This window comes from Eptesicus fuscus, chromosome 23 (genome assembly GCF_027574615.1).
Source record: "Eptesicus fuscus isolate TK198812 chromosome 23, DD_ASM_mEF_20220401, whole genome shotgun sequence".
NCBI classification, from domain to species: Eukaryota; Metazoa; Chordata; class Mammalia; order Chiroptera; family Vespertilionidae; genus Eptesicus; species Eptesicus fuscus.
In genome coordinates, this window is record NC_072495.1 from 4,364,716 (window position 1) to 4,380,141 (window position 15,426).

General features: G+C 45.1%; 1 protein-coding gene across 1 annotated transcript in view; it reads left to right on the forward strand.

Annotated features, from left to right (window-relative positions):
- Window positions 1-15,426, forward strand: part of CIT (citron rho-interacting serine/threonine kinase) — a 163,874-nt gene that overhangs the window by 52,336 nt on the left and 96,112 nt on the right. The window contains exon 9 of the mRNA XM_054712660.1: window positions 11,079-11,262. Coding sequence (XP_054568635.1) covers window positions 11,079-11,262 — 184 coding nt within the window. The remainder of the gene's footprint in view (window positions 1-11,078; window positions 11,263-15,426) is intronic.

The window sequence follows — 15,426 nt, forward strand, 5'->3', positions numbered from 1 at the left end:
TATAGATTAGGTGGTACACCAGCTGAATCAGTGTATGAATCTTGGTTGGATCCTGCTTCAAACTAACCAACTATAAAGAAATGGTTTTGGGACAATTGGAGAAAGTCTAACACAAACATGGTATTAGAGAATGTTTAAGAGTTGCTATTTGTTGGGTGTGTGACAGTATTGTGTGTGTGTGTGTGTGTGTGAGTGTTTAAGTCCTTTTGTATTAGAGCAGTGGTTCTCAATTGAGGGCAGCTTTGCCCTCCAGGGGACATTTAGACATGTCTGGAGGCATTTCTGGTTGTCATGACTGGAGGTGCTATTGGCATTAGTGGGTCTAGGTTGTGGATACTGGTAACCTATAATACACCTGGCAGCCCCTACAACAAAACAGCTGAGAAACCCTGGGTTAGAGATATCTCCTGCAGTAATAATGGGAAAAATGATAGGGTCTCTGGGTTTGCCTTTCATAATCAATAAGCATGCAAACAAGGTAGGGGTGGGTGAGATGCAATGAGATTGGGAGTTGCTAGCTGTGGAAGGTGATGGGCACATGGGAATTCATTTTTCTACCTTACTACTGAGCATGTGAAAGTTTTCATAGCAAACATTTAAAAATAAAGTTTGAACGTGTTGGAGGAAAGGATACTACAGAGTCTTGAGGGCCGCAAAGAATGAATCAAATCCAGTGTGTTCTTGGGTGTAAGTCGTTGAGATTGAGGGCAAGCAGGTTCTAGGGAGTGGAAGCCGATGAACCAGCTCATTTGCTTTTGTTTAAGTAAAGTCTGGGGCTTCCACCTGGGTCCCAAACTGGATATATCCAGACCCCACTTTGCAGAGAAATGCCCAGCTGCAGTGTGAACAGGGCTGTCTTTTGAGTGTTTTCTAGCCTATGCAGATGTGTCACAGGTCTCTGAGCACCTAGATTGAGAGGGAAGGGGAAAACAAAGCAAAACTAAGAGGCTCGAAATCTGCTTCAAGTGCGTCAGAATTGAGAGAAAGGATCTCTGACAGTACAATTCTGTGGGAAAGCGTAAGTTGTTACCCAAGAAAGTGCTATTAAGTAGCCTTTAGGGACATGGCTTTTGAGAACGGTGAGTTTCAGACAGAGCTCACAACCCCACTGAGATCTCTTCTTTGCCACCAGAGAGGAGCTCTCCTCAGCAGCTGGCAGCCAGACCCTAGCACCCTGGGATGGATTGACGAAAGCATACTCCAGTAACTCTAACCTCCTTATTTGTTTACTTTGAAGCTACATTGTGAAAATCACCAGCCAAATCAACATTGCCCTAAAGTCTTTTTATGACTCTTTTGGGAAGTAAAGAGATGGGAAAACTTTTAATTTACTTAACTCTATTGGAAACTGGTTATGATTTGCCTTCTTTTTGAATAACTTATACAATGTATCATTTGGATGAATCATATCTGATCGCCTCCCACCTGGAGGCTGTAAGGAATATAACCTGTTCTCATGGGCTCCGCTACTTCTGTGTATTTAGTAATTAGCTCTATTTGCCTATCCCCTGACTTATTCTCTTGGCTCATTCTCATGAGACCTCTGATATTGGGTTAGCTTGCTCTTTCTATTGTAACCCTTTTCTCTTGGAATTAGAGCTGGCCATTGGTATTTTTAAAATGATAACAAATATTACGCTTGCATCAGTTGTTACATTTTGCCATTTTTCTCTGTAGCCTGTTTCCTGTTAACCCACACCGTGTCTGTTTCTGTTATCACTTCCTTTGGATAGAATTGTCATGTTGATATTGTAGACTTGTCCTTTAGAGGTTTCTGGCGTCGACCTCTTCCCACTATCACTACTGAAACGATCATATCAGTCGCAGGAATTGACACCAACGCAGCACTCTAAGACTCTCTCTAATAATCCCTCCTGTCAGTCCAATGCAGGATTCCCCCTTTCGAGGTGCAGCCAAGATTTCACTTTCATGTACTTTGCAGCCTCATTACCCATAGCCTCTTGGGCTGCCGCTCTGTGGCTTATCTAAAGTAGCACTCTTCCCCGCACTTCAGCCACGAAGACACCTTTTAACCAACTCTTGAGATTCATTCACCTCCATGACACTTCCCTTCAGGAACACACAAAACTTCCTGTATCCCCGTCTTCAAAACTCACTCTCACTCCACTGATGTATTCTTGACTATTCTCACCTATATCCTGACCTCTAAACCATAGAAATTGCTTCCCTTCCACTTATTTTGCAGTTCTGTGTTTTTAACACAGGTAAGTGCAATCCCAGTGGCCCCTCAGATTTTAAGGAACTAAAAGATAGCTTATTTTTTTGTAGTCTTCCTTATAGGTTTGAACATAGCAACTACTTAGTTAAGTAGTAGTTGTTGTTTTTTAATTTTTATTTATTGATTGATTTTAGAGAGAGAAGAAGGGAGAGGGGGAGAGAAACATTGACTTGTTGTTCCACTTATGCATTCATTGATTGATTCTTTTTTTTTTTTTTTTTTTTAATGAATCTTTATTGTTCAGATTACAATTGTTTCTCCTTTTTCCCCACATATCTCCCCCCCACCCAGTTCCTTCCCCCCCCTTTCTCTTACCTCCCCCCCCCCCGCTGTCCTTATCCATAGGTGTATGATTTTTGTCCAGTCTTTTCCCATACTCCCCACACATACACCCCTTTCCCCCTGAGAATTATCAATCCATTCCCATTCTATGCCTGATTCTATTAAGTTCACCAGATTATTCTGTTCCTCAGATTTTTAATTCACTTGACTTTTAGATTCACTTGTTGATAGATATGTATTTGTTGTTCATAATTTTTATCTTTCTTCTTCTTTTTCCTCTTTTTAAAGAATACCTTTCAGCATTTCATATAATGCTGGTTTGGTGGTGATGAACTCCTTTAGCTTTTTCTTATCTGTGAAGCTCTTTATCTGCCCTTCAATTCTGAATGATAACTTTGCTGGATAGAGTAGTCTTGGTTGTAGGTTCCTGCTATTCATCACTTTGAATATTTCTTGCCACTCCCGTCTGGCCTGCATGGTTTCTGTTGAGAGATTAGCTGATAATCGTATGGGAGCTCCCTTGTAGGTAACTAACTGTTTTTCTCTTGCTGCTTGTAAGATTCTCTCTTTGTCTTTTGCTCTTGGCAATTTAATTATGATGTGTCTTGGTGTGGTCCTCTTTGGATTCCTTTTGTTTGGGGTTCTGTGTGCTTCCTGGACTTGTAAGTCTATTTCTTTCATCAGGTGGGGGAAGTTTTCGTTCGTTATTTCTTCAAATAGGTTTTCAGCATCTTGCTCTCTCTCTTCTTCTGGTACCCCCATAATTCTGATGTTGGTTCGCTTGAAGTTGTCCCAGAGGCTTCTTACACTATCTTCAACTTTCTGAATTCTCTTCTCTTCATGTTTCTCTGGATGAGTGTCCTTGGCCTCTTTGTATTCCAAATCTTTGAGTTGATTCTTGCAATCCTCTAGTCTGCTTTTGGGTCTCTGTATAATATTTTTTATCTCAGTCAGTGTATGTTTAATTTCTAGTTGGTCCTCATGGAATTTATCGGCCTTTTCCATGAAATTCTTGAAAAACCTTATAACTGTGGTTTTGAACTCTATGTCCAGTCGCTTGTTCTCCTCCATTTCTTTGGTTTGTGATCTGTTTCCTTGCCTTCTCATATTCTCTGCTTCCCTAAGTTGGTAGGGTAGTTTTGTGTACTAGGTGTCTTATTGGTTCAACGGGTCAGCCTCCCAGTTACTTGAGTTGGACACTCTTGGTGTACCCTTGTGTACTGTGTGTCCCCCAGCAGGAGCTACAGCAAGGGCTAGTTTTCTCCTCCTTTGCTTGGGCGGTTTTGGAGCAGTCTGACTGGAGCTGCAGTTGGTTAAGCTGCTCTAGAACAGGCCATTTATATGCAAAAGCCGCTGTGTGGAGCCTGGGCGGGTTTGTAGAATGTGCGGGGCGGGGCCTCAGGGCTGGGTGGGGTCTCAGGGCGTCACTAGGCTGGGGCGTGACCAACGGCGATGGCTGCCGTCAGCCGTCTCTGCCTTTCCACGTTTCCAAGTCCCTGCGCCCCGCGCTCCAGCGCAGTAAACAATGATTGCTGGGCGCACCACTGCAAAAGTCACTCTCACTTTCCGACCCGATGGCCGAGAGTCCAGCTTCTCCCCGTAGGTGCCTGGGTCCCCCGAGTGTCCCCAGAAACTGGATTTCAGAGTGATCGGGAGCTTGTCTCCCTGCGGGTTGAAGAAAAGCCGCGCACCCAGCCGCCCGCCGCCGGCCCGATTCGCGTGCCTCCGTACCTCAGCTTTTCAGCGATTGTGCTTCTTTCTCTTCTTAGTTGTAAATCTTCCACTCAGCCAGCTTTCCCGTGGTTCTGGGTGGTAGATGTTTTTGTCTTTTAGTTGTATTTTTGAAATTGTTGTGTGAGGCAGCAGATTAGTTGTTTAACTATGCCGCCATCTTGGTTCCTCTCACATCAATCTGATTGATTCTTTTGTGTGCCCTGACTGGGGATTGAACCCATGACCTTGGCGTACCAGGGTGATGCTCTAAACAACTGAGCTACCCAGCCTGGGCTAAGTAGTGCCTTTTTAAGGTGTAGGACATCATGGTAGATAGAATAAAGTTGCAAATGTTTTTGATTTAATATTATTGAATGCCTACTATGTTTCAGGCACAGTCCTGATTCATTATATTTATTTATGTGCCATTATCCTTTATGACACTGCGTTGGCTGTTATTCATCTTCTACCTCTGCCACACACAACTCAGCACCAATGTCTGTGACCCACAGTGATGATTAAAAGTCATAGGAGTTTTATGAGCTGTATCTAGGCTCAGGTGTTTTTATTTACATACTAGAGGCCTGGTGCATGAAATTCGTGCACTGGGGTGGGGGTTCCCTCAGCCCAGTCTGCCCCCTCTCACAGTCCGGGAGCCCTCAGGGCCTAAGCCGCAGTCTGGCCTCCCTCTTCGGGAAGTGACGGGCTGATCAGGGGAAGGCGCCACCCCCATCACCCCACTGCTGCTTCCACTGCTGGCTGCCGCAGCCGCCAAGGTGTTTTCATCAACACGGACTCCAGTTCCTTCACCACGAAAAAATGACAACTTTCTTTAGGTATTTTCAAGATGTATCTTTCATAGGATATGACATTTATTTCTTCCTTTCTTCCTTCCTTCCTTCCTTCCTTCCTCACCTGAGGATATGTTTCCATTGATTTTTAGAGAGCAGGGAAGAGAGAGGGAAAGACAGAGAGAAACATCAATGTGAGAGGGACACTTCGATTGGTTGCCTCCTGCATGAGCCCTGACCTGGGCCCCGGCCAGGGAGGAGCCTGCAACCTAGGTACATGCCCTTGATCAGAATCGAACACGGACCCTGCGGTCCGCAGGCCAAGGCTCTATCCACTGAGCCAAACCGGCTAGGGCAGGATATGACGTTTCTTAGCCCCTCCAGCAGCGGACCTTTGCTTTTTCCTCCAGGAGTGTGGTGGAAAAACCCTAGATCGCCTTCTTGGATTCTTCTTACCCAAGTTATCTAGAACACTGTGAGTGGTGGCGTACAGGGAGCTTAGCCAATGAGTGGTCAGGAAAGGTGTTTCCTCTGCAGCTCACGTGCAGAGGCTCCCCTGGTGTGTGTCCGCTGGGATGGGGGTGTGCTCTGAGCCGCGCTGCGGTCGCTCAGAGCACATCCCCACCCCTGGTGTGTGTCCGCTCCGGCCCACCGCCAGCCCCAGCCTCCCCGTGGTCGCTGGGGCTGGGGGCGGCACGCAGTCCCCTCCCGCCCATCTGTGTGTGCAGCTCCTCCTGAGCCGGTCATGATGCAGCCTTCTGAGCCAGTCGTGATGCCTTAATGTATCCTGGCTAATTTGCATATTACCTCTTTTTATATATATATATTTTATGTGTCAATTCTTCATGACTAAATTGGGTCTCCTAAAGTGGCATATTGCATGAAATAACCCATTAGGTCTAAGAAATTATCCCACATCTAAGGCTCTTATTATTCCTTCCTTCCTTCAAACCAGATAGTAAACATGGAACAAGGACAGCCAGGTACTGCTGGAGGTGTGAGGTGTGCCGTGGTGAACACAGCACAGCCTTTCCCTCATGGAGCTGGTGTTCCAGGGGAAAGCAGGTGATAGACACAGCAACAGAATTAGAAAATCTTTTGTGTGTTTTTTTGTTAATCTTCACTCAGGGATATTTTTCTATTGATTTTTAGAGAGAGTGGAAGGAAGGGAGAGAGACAGAGAGAGAGAAACATTGATGTGAGAGAGGCAAATTGATTGGTTGCCTCCTGCACATGCCCCTGCCAGGGCTGGGGATTGAGCCTGCAATGAGGTACATCCCCTGGACTGGAATTGAACCCACGACCCTTCAGTTCGAGGGCCAACGTTCTAACCACTTAGCCAAACTGGCCAGGACTATGTTTTGAATACTTTTGAAGGCAATAAATTTTTTCCCCCCCTCAAAGCTTCTAATGAATGTCAGGACTTAAAAAAAAGAGAGAATTTATAGGAAAGAGATTAACTATAGTTCTTAAAATAGCTCTTTGTTTCTGAAAGCCTTGTTTTGCCATCTATCTTATATAACCAGCGGGAAAAAACAACCCTGCAGAACTTATTTGGATAGCCCCTGCCACCAAGGAGAAAGTGCCCTGATGTGACCTCAAGCACAGGCTGATTTATTTAAAAATATGTAGGAAAACGTATTTTTCTATTTTTTTCTTAGTGGCTTTTGCCAATGAAAAATATATCTTAATATGTGGTTTCTTAGTTGTCATTATTGAGTGTGGTGGGGGAGATGATGATTTTGTAATACTGTATCAGAAAATAATATAGGCACTCATTAACATATTTTTCAGACAGAACAATCTCCACCTTAAATAAAGAGGCCTTTAGAACCTCTTTATTTAACTCAAACATCAAGTAACTTCCTCGCAGCCTGTATTAGGCTACGTGCTCTCTTTGCAAGAGGTATTTTCTAGTCATTTAATTATATGTCTGTTCAGTAAGTATTTATTGTGCACCTACTATGTTCCTAGCAGATGCTATGTTCTCAGACTCCATCAACATAGATACAGATCCAATGAACTATAAATACTTAAAAAAAAAATCCTCACCTGAGGACATGCTTATTGATTTTAGAGAGAGGGGGCTGGAGAGAGGTAGAGAGAGGTGGGAGGGAGAGAGGGAGAGATGTGAGAGAGAAACATCGATTGGTTGTTTTCCTGTATGCTCCCTGACCAGGGATCAAACCTACAACCTTCTGGTGTATGGGACTGAGTCATCTAGCCAGGGCTTATTACCTTTTTTAAAGCAAAAAATATTACAGTTTATTAGGATCAAATAATGATTTTCCATAATGTGTCAATAATGTCATTTTCCATAATGTATGAGAAAAAGGAGAATTAGTTCCCTAAGATAGATGTGGTCACATACTTACTTGGTGGTCTTTAGACTTGGTCAAATTTTACATAATCCTCTTAAAATATGGCATCTAGATTTTGATTGTTTGCTGCTCATTCTATCTGGTGCTGCGATTAGATGTGTATTGAACCTTGTCATTCTCTGTCCTTTGACCTCTCATGTCTTCTCTGTCTCTGTGTTGTATTCATTAGGAGGATGTTCTAACTGTAGTGTGCTCGTGAATCACCTGCATATCTTGTTAGAATGCAGCTTCTGATTCCCTGGGCATGGGGCAGGGCCTGGGGTTCTGCATTTCTAACTAACTCCCCGGCGATGCTAATGTTGCCAGCCTACAGGTTACACTTTGGAAGCGTAAGTCTATGTGATGTCTTTAGATCTAACTGCCAGTTCACTAATTTCCTCTTCAGCTGTGTCTAATCTTTTATTTAATGCATCCAATAAATGTTTAGCTTTAAATTCAGTAATAATACTTTACATTTTTATAAGTTTCACTTGCTTCCTTTCAAATGTGCTTGGTCCTTTTTTCAAAGCATTTTGTTCTTTTATTAGAATTTCTACTCATTTACCCGATAATAAATTACTAAATTTTTATGGTCCATTTTATATTGTTCTTTTATCTGCAGTTTTTGGAGGGCAAATTTTCCCATTTCTTTTATCTGTTCATGCTCCATCATGATCGTTTGGATGGTCTTTTTCCCCTTGTTATGTGTAGCTGATTGTTTTTACTTTTTTATTGTGAACTCATTTGCAGTAGGGTGTGTGTGTGTGTGTCCTGGGTTGTGAGAGTGTCCCTACAAGTTATTCTCCACTGTGTCTGTGAGTACCCTCAGGACTCAGCGATCCTGGACCAGTATTTGATGTTCATTTCTTGCCTTGTAGTTCCCACACCATTCAGGATACTGTAAACGCAGACACTCTACCCAGGTTTACAGTGTTAGTAGCCACCCCTATTTCTTTCCCCCTAAAGGGCTCTGGTCAAGGGTGAGCATCCTCATCACTTTCAGTTTCCAGTTTCCCCACTTCTCTTTGACCTGAGACGGTGGCTCTTTTCCCGCCCACATGTGATTCTTAGAGCCTCTTCTTTTCAGAGTTTCCTGTTGCACTCAATTGACTACCTGTCTGGAGGCTTACATCCCTGGCTTTTAATCTGTCCTCTGAATATCTCACCCATTATCAGCTGGTATATTTCATGTTGACTTCTTTTTATTGCAGCTTATCTGGCCCTTTTTTTAATCTTGACCAGATGGGCTACCTTTGAGCATGATGGGGTTTTAAAGAGGACTCTTATTTTATAGTATGGGATTTCTAAATCATAATTATTTCACAGAGGGGGGCTTCTACCCCCATATTAATTATACTCTTCATTCAGAAGTGAAATTCTATTTTAGTCTCCTAAAGATAGATTAGGACAGCGGTCGCCAACCGGTGGTCCATGGACCACTGGTGGTCCGTGAGGTCTGAAAGGTTGGCCACTGCTGGATTAGGATATAGTGGAAAGGGTATTAAACCTCTGTTAGGAATTAAATGATATAATTAAATGATTAGCACAAACATCCGCATGAGTATGTTGGTGTCGTGTGCAGGAAAGAAGAATATTCAACATAGATTCTGCTGTATCTCACTGGACTTCAGTAACTGCAGCATCTGTCGTAAACATGTATCTCATATGAGCAACAGTAGTATAGTAGGCAGTCTTAATGGAGTGCTTACTGTGTGTTGAGTACTGTACAGGCACTTTATACAGATTCCTCTCACTTAAAACTCCCAGCTGCCCTTTGAGGAAGTTATCTCTGTATTGAAAGTGAGGCTCAGAGAGGTTAAGTAACTTTCCCAAGGTCACAGAGCTGTTACGTGGTAAAGCTTGAATCCACTCAGTCAGATCACAAAGTAGGTGCCATAACCACGATGCTCCCATGCTATTATCATCTGCAAATCTCTCTTCATACATTTCTTGTCTTTATCTGAGTTTCCTTATTTTAGAATGGAAAACTCTTTGATTCTTATGAGATGTAGTTTCATTAAATTTTTTTTTTGCTTAAAAAAGGTATTGGGTAATTGAAATCAGATTGGATTTGAGGCTGTGTTGATGGAAGTATGCATGGGATGTAGGCTGAAGCATTCAATGTAATTTTTTCCCCATCAGCTAATTTTTAAAGTATTAAGCTAGTAGATTCTGATACTGACAGAGAACATTTAAATTCTCTTGAGAGCTTGGAGGTGTTAAATAATTTCCTGGCAGTGCACATTTTACATTTCCAATCTCCCACCTCCTCTCAGTGCACCTGAAGCTCTGAGAATGCTCTTTTGCACTTCCTGGGGGCAGCCAGACCCCCTTCCTCTCCTCCGCCCTCCACATCCCTTCCCCGCTCCATTTACTCCCCAGTGCTGCTGCAGATGTTGTTGTCGCTGGGGAACTTTGGAAACAGCCAGAGTCTTTTGAGTCTGTACATAGAAAACAGACTGCTGCTCAGATCTGGCACACGGCTTTGTCCAGGAAACAAGGAGTTAAACAAGAAGTCTGGACTGTGAAGGGCTGTGACAACTGTCCTAGGGGGCGCTGTAGCCAACTCCGGCAGTGACTCATGCTGCCCTGTCACTCAGATCAGCTTTGGCCCCTGCCACGCAGGCGGCCAGGTGGGGTTACAGCCAGAGCTCGCACGGAGTGGGGAGCATGAAGCCTGCACTGCGGGGGATGTGATGCCCAGCTCGCCAACTCGCTGGGCCAGGCTGCCTCAGACGCTTCAGCCTGCAGCCATGGTAACGCTTCTGGCCGGCTGCACCCCAGGGAGCCCACCACCATGGGCAGCCCCCTGGTGACGGATGGATGAGTTTCCACCTCCCTGACTTCCAGAGAGTTGAGTAGGTCTGCAGCGAGTGGAGAAAGATGTAAGATGCCCCTAGCCGGGAGTCATGCCTTAACGAGGTAGGACGCCGATGTCCTTCGGTGCATCCGTCTGCGCAGGGGTGCTGTAAATCATGGGGAAGAACTTTATTTGGCTCGTGTTTCATTATGCTGATTAAACTGCGGTGGATTTGGGGGGGGGGGCATGCTTGAGCTGGGGAGAAGGGAAAATGAACTAAAAAAAAGTGATTAATAAGAGCTCCGTGTGTACTCATCTGGATATGAATGAGCTAGACTGCAGTGCTAGCCTAACAGGAGTTACATACCTCCCAAATCCTCTTCCCTGTTCCTCCCTCTCATTCCGGCTAATCCACAAAACAGAAATTCCATCTTATTTCAACCTTATTTCAACGAATAGCACTAAATATTAATAATGCAGACCTGTCTGGAAGAGGAAATGAATAGGTTTAGGTCATCGGGCATGCTGGCACCACCCGCTGATGCTCTTTCTGTGTAGCTCTCTGGAAATACCAGCAACGAGCGGCTCCTCACATGAGTTCCCCAAGTGCTTTCTTTCCATCAAGTGACCTGTTTGAGTTTATCCTTCAGTTTATCCCAGCAGGGAAGGCAGCCTGTCTGCGGGTGGGTGGCCATGTTGGCAGAGAAGGGGTTAATCTCTTGTTGCTGTAAGAGCCGAGCCCAGGCAGGGGCTGCCTGTGCGAGCTAGATTGAAAGCAGGCGCTGCAGTGCCATCGCAAACGCTGAGGGAGTCGGAGGATTTTCTCCGCAACAGTGTGCAATCTGGCTGAATTTCTCTCTCTCCCCACCTTCTTCTTGTTTTTCTTTAACCAGCTCCTCCCCCCTTCGTTCCCACCCTCAAGTCTGATGATGACACCTCCAATTTTGATGAACCAGAGAAGAATTCGTGGGTTTCATCCTCTCCGTGCCAGCTGAACCCCTCAGGCTTCTCGGGCGAAGAACTGCCGTTTGTGGGGTTTTCATATAGCAAGGCACTGGGGATTCTTGGTAGATCTGAGTAAGTGAGAATTTGACTTTCTAAGGGATCTGCATTGATGCAAGACCTACAGAGCCCCAAGGTGGTGGTGGTCGGGTGGCGGGAGTGTGGTGGGGGAAGCTGTTAACCAGCCTGCATTGGGAAAGCAATTTACCTGTTTGTGCTTGGGAGGGGTTGACTGTTAATATTTTCATTTTGCTGTGTTTAAGGTACCTCTTCCTGTCTGCAGCATCATAATTGTCAATTGGGTACTTTGGGTTAGTTTTCTAGTCTTCGGTCTTCTTTAGAGGGAGGAGATAGTGGGAAATATCTAGCAGTGCAGATCTGTGGTGGAAGGAGAAATGTGCAGGGTTAAGATGAGCTGTCCATCTATGTATCTGTCCACCTAGGTCTCCATCTCTCAGGCGGGTAGATGGAGGTTGCTATCTTGGCTGTACTGCAAAAAACCTAAAAACTGTGTCTCAGGGTTCCTGATGGGTTTAGCTATCAGAGCTTCAAGTGGCTGTGCCGGAGCTCTCACAGAGCTGTGCTCGGCTCCGCTCGAAGTCTGCTGAAGATCAGGGCGCTGGCAGAGCGCTGGGAGCCAGAGAAAGCCCGCTACCATGAGCCACCGGGAGGGAGGGAGTGTGATGCAGCGAGTCACTGATTCCCAGAACCGGGCTTCACAGGGGAAAAACCAAACAGACCAGGAGACTAGAAAATGGAAGTGTACTATTACTGTAAACCTCTTGACATGAGAAGTCTTTCTTCATTTTTTAAAAAGCTAATGGAAAACGCATTAGCGTGGCACTTGGGACAGGAGGGTCTGGGTTCCGCCTCCTGGAATCTGTCTAAAATGCAGTAGCCTCTGTGGATGCAGGAGCTCAGTGTCTCGCTTCGTTCTCATGATCTGATGACAGTCTGTGTTCAGAGGCGGGAGTTCCCAGGCAGTTCCTGGACCGGCCCTGGCTCCTCACTTGGAGGCTCTCAGGGTAATGTTGGGTAGTTAGTTGCTGCCCACTTAGGAGACGAGCAGAATTTGATTTTCTCCTTGGCAGCATTCATTCCTGATTCGTTGTGCTTGTAGCTTAGACATCAATTTGAAGTGATATCATGTTGGTTCTTGGATGGTGTCTCCCCTTGGGTGCTATTTTGACAGTAATGTTCCTGAAAAGATTTCAGACTATTGTGGGGAATTGGGCACTTGACATGAGATAGGGTTGAGGGCTGCGATTGAATTTGAGACAGATTTTTATTTAGAAAGGTACTGAAGTGGTCCTTCTTTCCTCCCTGCTTGGATGCTGGGTTTAAAATTTGGGGTTGGATTTTGGTAAGTGTTGGCTGTGCCTTTCTGTCTAAATTTGCTCAGCAACCCCAAAGGGATCTGATGATGGGAGGAGAGGCAGAAAGCGAACTAGCTGTTGAATGTGCCCTCGGATTTGAAATGGCCCAGCAGGGCTGCGAGGTTTTGCACTGGCATCACAGCCAGCGCAGACGTGGAGGCCCGATACTGAAGGATGCATGGTTCCTGGGCAGCTTAACCTTGACACATGCAGCATACTGAAGGTCACAAATGGGACTGCAAGGAGGCGTGTGGAGAGCTCTCGTGCTGGTCAGTAGTGGGCTGGCCAGGTCCGAATGAAGCTTGCTTAGGGTGCTGATCCGTGATCTGAAAAACCAGAGAGGACTCGAGGGAATTAGATTTTAGGGGCAAAGGCAGAATGATATGAGGGGATCTTAGGCACACAGCAATGAATCTGAAGCAGGGTGTGATTAATTGCTTATTTTTCAGGAAGACCGTAATTGCATCTTCCTGTTTCTCACCGAAAGCTCAGTTAAGGGAGCTCTCTGTCAGGGCATCTCAGTGCTAAGGCCCAGGCCCTCGACGGATATTTGTTGATTTAATTTACCCGTGATCCTTTTCCCCAGATTGTGTTTATATTGCTCACTGTATCTGAAGATACGCTATCTCACCTTTGGTAGTTCAAACTATATCTCTAGAGCATAGGATGAGCTTCTGTTCATGCCCCAACAGAATGCTTAATAAGATCCTCTTAAAAGAAAAAAAGTCCATGCAAATAAAAGGCTGTATTTCTCATTTGTCTTTGGGGAAACTTCATTGCCTTTTCCATACCAATTCAGGGTTGGAATCAGAAAGATTCTTCTTTCATCTTATGTCTCTTAATGTGATCTTGCCTTCGGACTATACTGCCATGGGCAGCCCTACAGGTAAAACCTATAACATCATTTTAGGAATTCACTCTACCTGTTGGATGTAGGTGACCCTGGACATATTGGATTGTTATTATTTAGAAATTCAATAAAAGAGATTCAGTGATAGAGTTACTTAGAATCCCCTGCAAGTTTGTTGATATATATTTACAGAATTCATTTGGAGGTGGGGGAAGCATTTTCTGGGGGTACCACCATCGCCGCCAGGGACCTGGTGTTTCTTCCTGAGTTTCTCCTCCTCCCCTCCCTGTTTCCAGCATCACAGGTTTTTATTTACACACATTGATTACCTGTGCTGTTACTCACTCTTCACACCACCGAGGAAATTGCAGATGTTACTCTACTGCGCTGGGTAAATTGACCCCAGGTATGCTGCCAGTGAATTGAATGAAATGTTCAGAGGTGGGGCTGAATGAATGGGGAATTTTCACGGAGACTGGCAGTGCGATGACTTTAATTGTCACGACTGTTTGTTAGGATCCCTTTTCGGGCCCCCAGACTACTTCTAAGCCAGCCACTGAGCACATCATTCTTTTAAGGTTTAATACAGCTCTTGATTTCAGCATTCTCTGTCTGAGTCTTCGTGGGAGTTCCTTGCAGCTTGAGTTGGAGGGAGTAGGAGAGAGGCTACAGAATTAGTTGGGTGTCTTTGGAGTGGGATTATGGCAAAGTTGGTTAGTGCTGGAGAGTGGGTAAGTATCCCCTTTTTCTTTTTAATCAACAATAACCCAAACCAAGTCCCCAAGCTCTGCATGCCTGGTGGTTCCTGTGAGCTTCTATTTGCTTGGATTTCACAACAGTAGGGTATTAACGGAAATCAGTGTGTTAAAGGTTTCAAAATAAAGCGGGTCCCGGCTCTCTCCCCTCCCCTGTCAGTACGGGTCCATTTCTTTAGGGCCCTTCTCCTTCCTCCGAAATTGGAGGCACTGCCTTGTTGAAGTTCTTGCTGGATCAGTGCATCTCTGCAAACCTTCAGCATCCACTCGCGAAGGAAAAAGCCAGTTGGTTTTATAGTTTGTTAGTTGTGCACAGGCCCGTCGCATGCTGCTAGAGAAGTTGGGAATTGAAGAGGAGCATTAGGATCCCAGAGGGACTGGACTCTGTGGGAGGCCATTGTCTGTTTAGGAAGGGGCTTACTCTTTCTTTTGGCTCAGGGCTTCCCCTTTCCTTTTGGGTGGATCTGAAATGTTGTTTTGGAGCCAGCCATCCAAACACTGGGGAGAATGAAGAATGGCTGCCATATTGCTTCCCCGGATTCTTAGAGAACCAGTTTCCGGTGCCTCTTCCTTGCTCCATGGGGGCCTCTTTGCATGTCAGTTTCCTCCACTGCAAAGTGGGGTAATGATAATACCTCCTCTTAGGGCTGTTGGGAGGATTCTGTGAAGCATCTAAAACACTTGATCTAGTACTTGGCACGTGGGAAAGTCCCAATAAATGTTCACTTTTATTATTTTTGTTACTACTGATACTCTGTTCTGTATATGCACAGTGTCTGTTCATGTCAAGTGGTGATGGGAAGAGCTCAGCAATAATTAAAACTCCAAAGTCATACCAGACCAGAAACCCAGCTTCCCAGGCCCTGGGAATTTTCTGCTAGAGAAGCTTAAACGTCCTGACCAACCACAAATTAGTAGGCAGTTGCCAAATACCTGTAGGTAGAGGGTGGTTGTTGGGGTGGAGTGGATGGGGGGATAGAATTAGAAGGCCCGGGCCCAGAACGGGCTCCTTTATATCAGGTTGTACAAGTGAAAGTATATGTGTGTGAAACAATTCAGGGAACACCAAGCAAACACCTTTGCTGCAGAATATCTTGGTACAAATTGGAGAGGCAGGAGAGCCAGGCAGCCCAGTACGGGACACTTAGTGGGTAATGCCAGTCACAGTTCTTGCCAAATTACAGTGATGATCATCGTTGGAATGTCTGTCCATTTTCCCTTGTCGGCTGTGATCACAGGGCAGGGCTGGGTCTCATTC